Here is a 10,083-nt window from a genome sequence, read left to right as displayed (position 1 = left end):
CTACCTGACTAATGCTACTTACTAATAAGTAATCGATTAGTTACTGAAGGGCTTTGAAGAATCAAAACTGCAACTTTCGCTGTACGGTATTTTTAGGGTTCCATGCTAAAATGGAACAAGAAACTATTATAGTGTGATTTCGTCCATCCGTCTCTCAAAATGTTAGTAACTTATGTCAGTAACTAATACCATTTTATTATTTCGAAATTATTATTTTTTTTACTCGACTATAGCGAAGCAAAATGGAGTGTTATAAAATTTTAAATATGCAATCGATTTAATTGAAAAGCTATTTCTATGATAGGAGGTTAAAAAAATATCTCTAAATTTTAAAGTAATCTGAGTGGGTATATCAAATTGAAAGAGCTTTATCTTAATATTGTTAGTTTTTATTTATATTTATGCGCAGTTATCGACTTAGAAAATAAAAAAAAAAAAACCGTAACCTATCTCCGAAATTTCCGAAGTTTTTAACTTCGGAAATTTCTATGAAAAGATATAGTTCATTTTTTATACCACGAAGGTGACAAACTATAATGTATATGAATATTATAGAAATAATGAAACCGTGTTCTTAATTATGGTAATGTAGTTTTTGAGAAATCATAAAAAAAAATTCTAACCACTGTTATAGTCCAAAATAAAGAATTTTAATTTGCAATAACAATATAAGTAATCATTAAACATTTATTTGACGTCTAAAACACAATAAATATTTTTTTATATACGTATTTTCTTTTATATATTCAAATAAAATTTTATTCAAAGAAAAATAAAACCTATTTACATATTATGTACGGACCCCACGGCGTGAGAGTTCAACGCGTAATTGACCGATTTCATTTATTATGAGCCCTTCAAGCACATCGTAGCAAGTTCAATGTTATAAGAACTTGATGTACGTAAGTACAAATACATAGTTGGACAGTACCGTTATTTCGACCTACTCATGCTACGGTTTGTAAGAGTTGCCAGTACAGATCGCTTTGCCGCATCGAGTGAACGCCAAAATGTTTTTCGAAAGTATTCTTTTAAACGCGATCGTCTCCATAATATTAATTGTAGCTTTAATAATCGATTATGTTACAAAATTCTTCAGTTATTGGTACATCAGGCATATACCTTACAAATCATCCATACCGTTCTTCGGCTCCGACTACCACAGAGTCTTAGGCATCAGAAACACTACTCAGGAAGTGAATAAACTTTACAAAAAATATCCCGGGGAGAAATTTGTCGGATGCATTAAGAGCAGGATGCCGGATCTGATCGTTAGAGAGCCGGACGCTATAAAGAAGATGCTGTCAACAGATTTTGTAAATTTCCACAGCAGAGGCCTTGGCTTGGACAAATCTCAGGATGTTTGTTTACGAAACAATTTGTTTTACGCTGAGGGAGAGAAGTGGACCTTATTGCGTAGAGGACTAGAGTCCATAATGGAAAGTCTCCATTGCGACTTTGAACATAACTTACATGACTGTTTGTTAGGAACAAATGGAGATGTTAACGTTCAACAGTTGTTGTCAAAGGTATTGGATGCCGTCTTCAAAGATTTGTTATTGGATAGTAGTTCTGATACGACAGTAATAACGAATATAAGGTCGGCAGTGCAGAGTCGTACTTTGGTAGACAGAGTGAAGAGTTATTTGAAAAATATTTTCCCTTCGTTGTACGTTTTACTTGGCCTGACTACGCTACCGGAAGAGCCATCAAATAAAACGGAAAAAGCACTTGAACAATCAAAATTGATGGAAAAAATAAAGAGCGGTTCCATTTTTCAGTTAGGCATAAAGGAAAAAGGAAACAGATCCGTTAGCGATGTAGAATTCGCGTTTTCTATGCTATCCTTATTCGTCACCGAGGGTTATGTGCCTTGTCATAATTTGCTAACAGCAATACTTTACGAATTGGCAAAGTGCCCAGATGTTCAGCAAAAAGTGAGATATTCCGAAGAATATTTGGATGCCGCTATAAAGGAGGTTTTGAGGCTTCATCCACCATACTCTGTGATCACGAGACAATGTGTTAACACCTATAGTTATGATGCTACCCTGTTGATCGATAAGCGAATAACTATTAATATACCAGTAGATGCATTGCATAAGGATAAAAATTACTATAACCAGCCAGAAGTGTTCAATCCAGACAGATTTTTGGATAATTCCAACGTGCACAGTTATGCCTTCTTACCGTTCGGTACTGGTCCAAGAAAATGTGTTGGTAAGATATATATTTTCTTTTACTTTTTCTATCACAATATATAACTGGTTCACTTGGTAAATTTAAATTCAGATCATCTTTATTTGACTTGTTTACAAGTACTTTTGATTCTTAATTTTTTAAATATACTGCAGGGTTTAGAAGGTTGTTATCTATTGAGAAGAGCCCGCAAGAAACTCTACAGTGACTCTTTTAAATATCTGTTAACATATACATATATTATAAGTACATATATGTTTATTTAAGTGATAACTATATCTAAAATTATATGGTCATTAAAAAACCCGTGCATGATCGACTAAAACCGTGCACGTTTGTTAATAGAGAGATAATATGAGTATAATGTATATTCTCGGAGACTCAGTGTATTACTTTTATATTTTTTATTTTGTACCAAAAAGAGTAAGCAAGCTTTTCAGCTTGCTTACTTTTTTGCCATTTCTGGCAAAAGGTTAGTCACATAGCTCGAAGAACCGACAAACGATAGGGAAGAAACGTGTTTGAGTAGCGACCTCGTATAGACAAAATCAGTGTAGAACGACCCGCTACTAGATGGAGTTACGACTGTAAAATGCAGGAAGTCAGTGAACGCAGGTGACTCAGGACCGTTCCTTATAGTAGTCTATGAGGATGGCCTATCATCAACAGTGAACAGATGACGGCTAACATATTGATAATTAAAAAAAAAAATAATTATAATGAAATCAGAAAATTGCACAAAAATAAACACACAGTTTAAAGTTCATATACCTAAGAAAATATTAGATTTGCGTAGATCTTTCTAATTTGACATTTATTATAAAATATGAAGTGATCATTGACGTAGATTACCTATTATAAATTCATATCTGATGATTAGACTTAAAGTGCCAAACAAGACAGCTCATTTGATGGAAAGTGGTGATTATTGCCTAAAAACATAAACAGTACTGTGAATACCACTTAATAGGCGGCAATGCCCATGGTACCTTTCATTCGATTCATTGATCGCCATTCGTAAGAACTATGGTTTTATGCCTCCATACCTTGTAATAGTATGGCCACTCTTAAAACCATAACACAGCCATGCAATCATAGGTGCTTCACGGTAGAAACACGAGTGGGACAGAGATACCCAAGCAGACGACTTTTGTATAGTTTCTTTCTGATAAATGTTACGTATTTATTTGTTACAATATTACTGAAAATAATACAACAACGGTTTTTACCAATTTATCCACTTTATTAACAAACCATATTTTATCACTATCACAAATAGTGCTTGTAATTTCGTCGAAGTTTCCTATTTTCTTAAATTTTATATAATTTATTTATCAAATATTTATATTACACAATTCATAGACATAGAAGAAATATTCTTGACTGACGACCTCTTATTAAATAAGAGTGACGACAAATACATTGCAGGAAGTCAGTGGATGCAGGTGACTCAGGACCTTTTCTTATGGCGGTCTATGGGAAAGGCCTATATTCAGCGGTGGACAACTAATAGCTGAGATGGTGATGGTAATGATTACACCATAGTAAAAATTCGTGCCATACTGTACAGTAAGAGTTCTTAATAGGAAAAGTTCTCTATTTTCATTTTTTTCTATAGTTACTATTTATGTCATATGCCTGTATTTATGTATACATTAAAATACACATATAAAAGTTAGCGTATTATGTATATAAATTGATTTAGCGACATTACAATATCTACCATGAATGTGTAAATTCAGTGTTACTTAAATGTTACTGTTACTTAGACCTATAGTGTTAAGTCTTATATTCTAACTTGATTATTGTACCACATAATATATTTTATATACTGAATAATCAACAAAACCGCGAGTAACAGCTAGTCAGTATATGAGATAAAAAAAAAATATTCTTGCACTGTAACCCTCGCTGAATCATTGCGAAAAACAAGTTAATTATAATAATAATATACTATGTTATATTATCTACCCACAATTAAGTTAATTCTCGACACTGATATTCAGAGATATCGTATACCTCTAGATAAAGAATCGGGTGATAAAAAACGGCCAGCCAACAGGAACTTTTGCGCAATATTATTTTTTTAAAACAAACCAGAGTGCGCCTTTTCGTATTGCAAATAATTTAAATAAATTGCTAAGACCAATTTTTTTTTATATGAATAGATAAATATTTTTACTAATTTACTATATTTAAAGTTAGATCTTTAGGAGCACGTTTGGGAAAACCGATTATAATTTGGTGTAGTAGTTAAAGCGTAACGCTGGTATAAATATATAGACAGAAAAAATCTAAAAAATATTGTTTTACTTTTGATTGATCTTATTATGGGCGCCTAGTTATAATTTTATTATATGAATAAGATATTAATTATTATAATAATAATTACCTATATCTACTAGGTATATAATAAATTGTATATCTATCTATCCAATATTTATATAATTAAAATAAAAATTAGACATTCTGACATCGAATACATATTATTTAAATTCTGTTCTCAAGTATCGATCAAAGTAACCAGTAACGATAAGCATCACTATGAATCGTGATGCTCTGTTTACCCCATTCTTTCATATATGGTATAAACGTGTGAGTTTTGTATTGTCTTAATGTTTTTATTTACCTTTACATAGTTGCAATATACATTTTACTCTCTCTTACTGAGTAAAAATTGCTATTCTCATATGCTTATTCACGCACACGACGATAAAAACGTTTGTCAGTTTTTGTTAAAGAGTTTATTTTGAGATACACCATCTAGAGATATATGATCTAAATCCACGTTATAAATACCTCGTATTTAGATTAAAATAACAAAGACGTAGAACAAAAGTAGAATCATTAGTATAATGATATTTACGTAGACAGAGTCTTTTTTTTATACAACTTAGAATGGCAAACAAGCTAACGGCCCACCTGATGGAAACTGGTAATTGTCGCCAATAGATATGAGCAGTACCATGGACATAACAGACTATATTGTTTCGCCCATGATACCTCCCATGCGTTGCCGCATGTGTTATTCCTCTGTACCCAGTAAATTCACGCCATATCCCACCCTTCAAACCGAAACACAGCCTTGCAAACACAACTGCTTTACGGTTGAAACACGAATGGGACAGAGGTATATATATATATATAAACCTAAATTTCTTCTACAAAAGTGATATTTTGTCCATCGTCTAATTGTTCAGACGGTAGTTTGATAATACCGCTACGGTAAGTTAAACTTATTTTTAAACCACAACATTCCGGTCAACGGCATCGAGGTTTGACATCATTATTTCGATTGTGAAGTTGAAACTTCACATAAGATTCACACTTACGAAGTGTGAATGTATATAAAACACCAGTTGTTAATTTACACTTCTGTATACAGGATGTAAAAGAAATCTTTAAAATTCCTTGTTTTGAAGAATTATTGTTCCATTTTCCCAAAGGAACATCCTTATTTTACTAAAATAATAAAAATGTAATTAGATGGATATCTTTATATGAAAGATATATATAAAAATTTATATGTACTTAAAAAAACATATCTTATAAAATTTTTGGCTTTCTCTCTCTGTCTATTTGTTCCGGCATTATGCAAAAACTACTATACGAAATTGGATATTGTTTCATAGTTGTATTCCTGAAAAATCTGATACACATTTCATTTTTATATGCCATCGAAAAGTAGTCTACTTCATTAGTTTTCCTACATCTGAAACACGTAAGAATTAGTAGGCAAAAACTTAGTCTTTACTAATATTATAAATTATTTGTTTATTACCTTTTAGTGCTTTTACAAATTAGTCAATCACTATGAAATTTGGTATTATATACATATCATATGGGACGCAGAAGCACATACGCTATTTTTATATCATTCAGTGAATATATCCCGGTCAAATAAACGAAGTTCCGGATAAAAGGTACTGAGTCTATGTGTATAAATGAAAAATAATATTATTATCGCCCATTCTAACACAACACGTTCAGTACATTACGGCTGAAGACCGCACCACTTGGAGAACACCGATGATGAGAGTGAAATTTTCATATAGTTACAATTAACAGTGATCAGAAAACGAAAAAGAGAAATGAATTGAAATACTAAGACGTTGCGTCCACCTGTTAGGCTAGTATAGGAGAATAGATCTATTTTGTTTTTGAATTTTTGGTTCAGTAAAATTTTTATCCTAATATATTGTATAGTATAAGCATTTTGACTCCATCCTGTATATTTAATAAATAGAAATGCCCTGTATATTATCATAAACCGCCGCAACTTCTTTGTGACAAGTTGTTTGACACAAACAATATTTATGAAGTACACACAATGGAATTACAACTTTCGCGACATTATCATACGATTGTATTTATTTTGACAAAGGGCCGTACAGTCACAGAATAAGATAATATAAAACAAATATCAAATTGTGAAAGTTTTATGAAAGTGTAATACTTATAATAAAATCGATGTTTACTACTATTGTATTGTACTTGGTTACTGTATTTACATATACTGAAAACTTGATCTGTCGAGAAGGCGAAATTATATATTTTTTCACATAACATAAGACAGGATGTTTTGTGTACTGATTCACGCTAAAAAGACGGGGATATAGCTAGTCGTTAATAGATTTATATACAAACAGGGAGTTTTTTCCTGAAGATATTAATACGGCATATCTACAGTTGCGTTTGCATGGTTGTGTTTCGGTTTGAAGGGTGTAATCTTCGATGTAATTCCGGCATAGAATAGGCCACCACTTCCTTTCCCGTATCTGGCGTAAGAGGCGACTAAAGCAAAGCGAGAAATGGGTAGCAGCGTCTTAAAACATCTCTAAAAACCTAACAGCGATTGTCAACCCGCCTGCCAAGGCACGGCTGCAATTGGTAAAATTCCCCTTATGAAAGACTCTTGTTTAGCCGTGAACAGTCAACGTCTGAAACGATGAAGGATGATATAAGCCTTGAGCATTTCCAGGTGATAATACGAGTATATGTATAATATCATAGATCAGGGGGAAAGGGATTGTTAGTAATGGAGACTGAGAATCCCATTACTAGCAATATACCCAACCAGGTCGACCTCCTCGCGGTTCCCCCTGGAAACTATCATGGTTAATTCCTGATGAATTCATCATGATGGGCTAACTGATCTGTTTTCATTCTCATCTATCACCCTTCATTGGTGCTCCGCCAGCGTATCCCGTTAGCGCAGGCGGGGTTACCATACCATTTTCATCCATCAAAAAAAAAACCATAGATCAACACCCTTACAATATTAATACCACAGACTAAAGAACTCTTTGTATACCCGCTACTATAAAAAAAAAGATACAACCAAGAGGGACCTTAAAACCTCTGAATGGCAAGTGATTTATTGTCATAATTTTAATATATCCAATGACGAAGCAAAAAGTTTTTTTATCGTCCTTTATAATAGTTATAGAATGAAAGACATTAGGAGTCGAATATGAAACCCTTTACCTGACAAAATTTACAAATAGTTATACATAGAAAATTCGTTTTTTTTTTGTGTAATGAGCATAGTGACTTAGCAGTTGACAACTAAATTCGTATAATAGAGGTCGCGAGGTCAAATCTGACACTATGAAATGATGTGTCAATTGACGTAACTCTATGTTATTCCAAACATTATAATAAACATTATAATAAACAAGCACAACAACAGAGTTTATTGAACTGCACTTATTTGTTATGTACTTTTTTAGCATGGGGTTCTTAAAAAGGGATGAAGTTGGTTCTTCAGGGTCGGCAACTCACGCGTAATGCTCCTGGTATTGGAAGTGTTCATGGCCTACGGTAACTGCTTACCATCAGATGGCCCATATGCTTGTTTGCCACTTTAGTGTTTTAAAACAAGTCATAAAAATAAAATAAAATCTAAACAAGAACTATTTCTGTAAATGAATGATATTTAAAAAATCAAATATGTAAGAGATTTTAATAAAAGTAATTTAATAGAAGTCAAAAGAGTATTTTTTAGAAATCATGTCTGTTTCTGTCTGTATGTTTGTTCTGGTATTGCGCAAAAACTACTACACTGAATTGAATGCGGGTTTCAAAGTCTAGTCCCAAATCTAGTTTCAAAGTCCGAACGTCTAACTTAAAAATAGGTGTTATGTTTTATTTTGATACGCCATCTTGAAATAATTTATTTCATTGGTTTTCCTCCTTCTGAAATCCGCGCGTACGTTTTTTAATATATTTTATTTATGCAACTTAGAATGGCAAACAAACTGACAGCCCATCTGACAGAAACGGTAACAGTCACCTATAGACATGAGCAGTACCATAGATACAACAGAATATACTGTTTCGCCCATGATACCCCCTATGATCTGGCATTCATGAGGACTCAGATGTTATTTCTCGGTACCCTGTAAATTCACTGCGTTTACTGTGTATAGTACAGAGAGTAACTTTTAACAGAAAAAAATGTTTTAATTTTTAATTTTGCCAATTGTTACAGGTGAACAGCTGTCATTGCAAATTATTAGAAGAATAACAAGTATAATACTCAATCAGTACGAAATCGAACCTTGTGCAACAACGCCACTGACTCTACCTGTCACAGATCACAACTTTGGCAGAATCATCGAACGCGATATCTGGCTTAACTTTAAACCGATTAGAACCTGAACACTTACAGTATTAATAAATAAAATTCAGATGTAATGGTGTATTCACAGATGTATTAAGGAGCTTTATTGATTATTTTATTTTGGTATTACTATTGTATACAGAAATTAAAATGTATTATTTATATTTGTATTAAAAATTGCATATGGCCAGTCCTAAAATCGGTTTTCTGGATTATCGCTCTACAGAGTGAAATAGTAATCATTAGTTATACTCGGAAAATTTAATAAAAACCTGGGTTTTTTTTATGGGTGAAAATGGTATGGTAACCCCGCCTGCGCTAATGGGATACGCTGGCGGAGCACCAGTGAAGGGTGATAGATGAGAATGAAAACAGGCCAGTTAGCCCATCATGATAAATGCATCAGGAATTAACCATGATAGTTTCCAGGGAGAACCGCGAGGTGGTCGATCTGGTTGGGTATATTGCTAGCAATGGAATTCTCAGTTTCCATTACTAACAATCCCTTTCCCCCTTAGGGGAAAGGAACCCCATGGGTTGAAAGATGTTAAAAAAAATTAAAACTTTTATACTAATTGCTGGCCGAGACTAATAATATTTAAGAACAAAAGAAGGTAATAATGTAGTCATTATTACAATTCGACTGACAGTAATAACTGCTTATTTTTAAGTGCACTCTAAGCATAAGGGCCTACGTTAATCATAGAATACATTGTATATATATCTATCATTAAAAACTGAACCTACATCATATTTGGTTTCAAACATTTTCAATTACCTTTCTGCCATCAAAGCCCAAATTTTCAGTGATATCTTAATAAGAATATAATAATAATAATAATGATTCTTTATTTGGAATAAAAACATTGGTTACAATATTATTGAAAAACGATGATATCCGCAGAAGTATAAAACTGTGTCGCGAATATCAAACAAAATAATATTATATAACGTTTCAGAATGCCAGCAGATTACTTTTTAAATAATCACTCAGATAAATTTATAAATATTTATCAATTAAGTTAAAGCAACAGCGTATATATTAACATATTCAAATATTCAATTGTTTTTGAAAATTAACAGACATTTGCAACATTTCCATAATTAAAGATAATGGCTGCTTTTTCTAAGTAAGTTTTTAATCTCTTTGAAGTATTCTAAATTTGAAATTGAATGTTTTAAATTATAGAACGGGGTTCAATGGTGGGATTTCTTAATCACAAATATGCATATAAATTTTTCCTTCGACTGATTTGTTA

The 10,083-nt window shown here is 32.5% G+C and overlaps 1 protein-coding gene across 1 annotated transcript; it reads left to right on the top strand.

The window, feature by feature from the left end:
* Positions 1–946: 946 nt before the first annotated feature.
* On the top strand, positions 947–8,986 carry LOC113512588 (cytochrome P450 6B6-like). Its single transcript, XM_026896486.3, has 2 exons — positions 947–2,220; positions 8,693–8,986. The coding sequence occupies exons 1-2, from the start codon at positions 1,011–1,013 to the stop codon at positions 8,860–8,862; spliced, it is 1,380 nt and encodes a 459-aa protein (XP_026752287.2). The 5' UTR covers positions 947–1,010; the 3' UTR covers positions 8,863–8,986.
* The last annotated feature ends 1,097 nt before the right edge of the window (positions 8,987–10,083 follow it).

Source organism: Galleria mellonella, unplaced genomic scaffold (genome assembly GCF_026898425.1).
Source record: "Galleria mellonella isolate WM207_F2 unplaced genomic scaffold, CSIRO_AGI_GalMel_v1 utg64, whole genome shotgun sequence".
NCBI lineage: Eukaryota > Metazoa > Arthropoda > Insecta > Lepidoptera > Pyralidae > Galleria > Galleria mellonella.
This window is presented reverse-complemented; position numbering and strand designations above follow the sequence as displayed.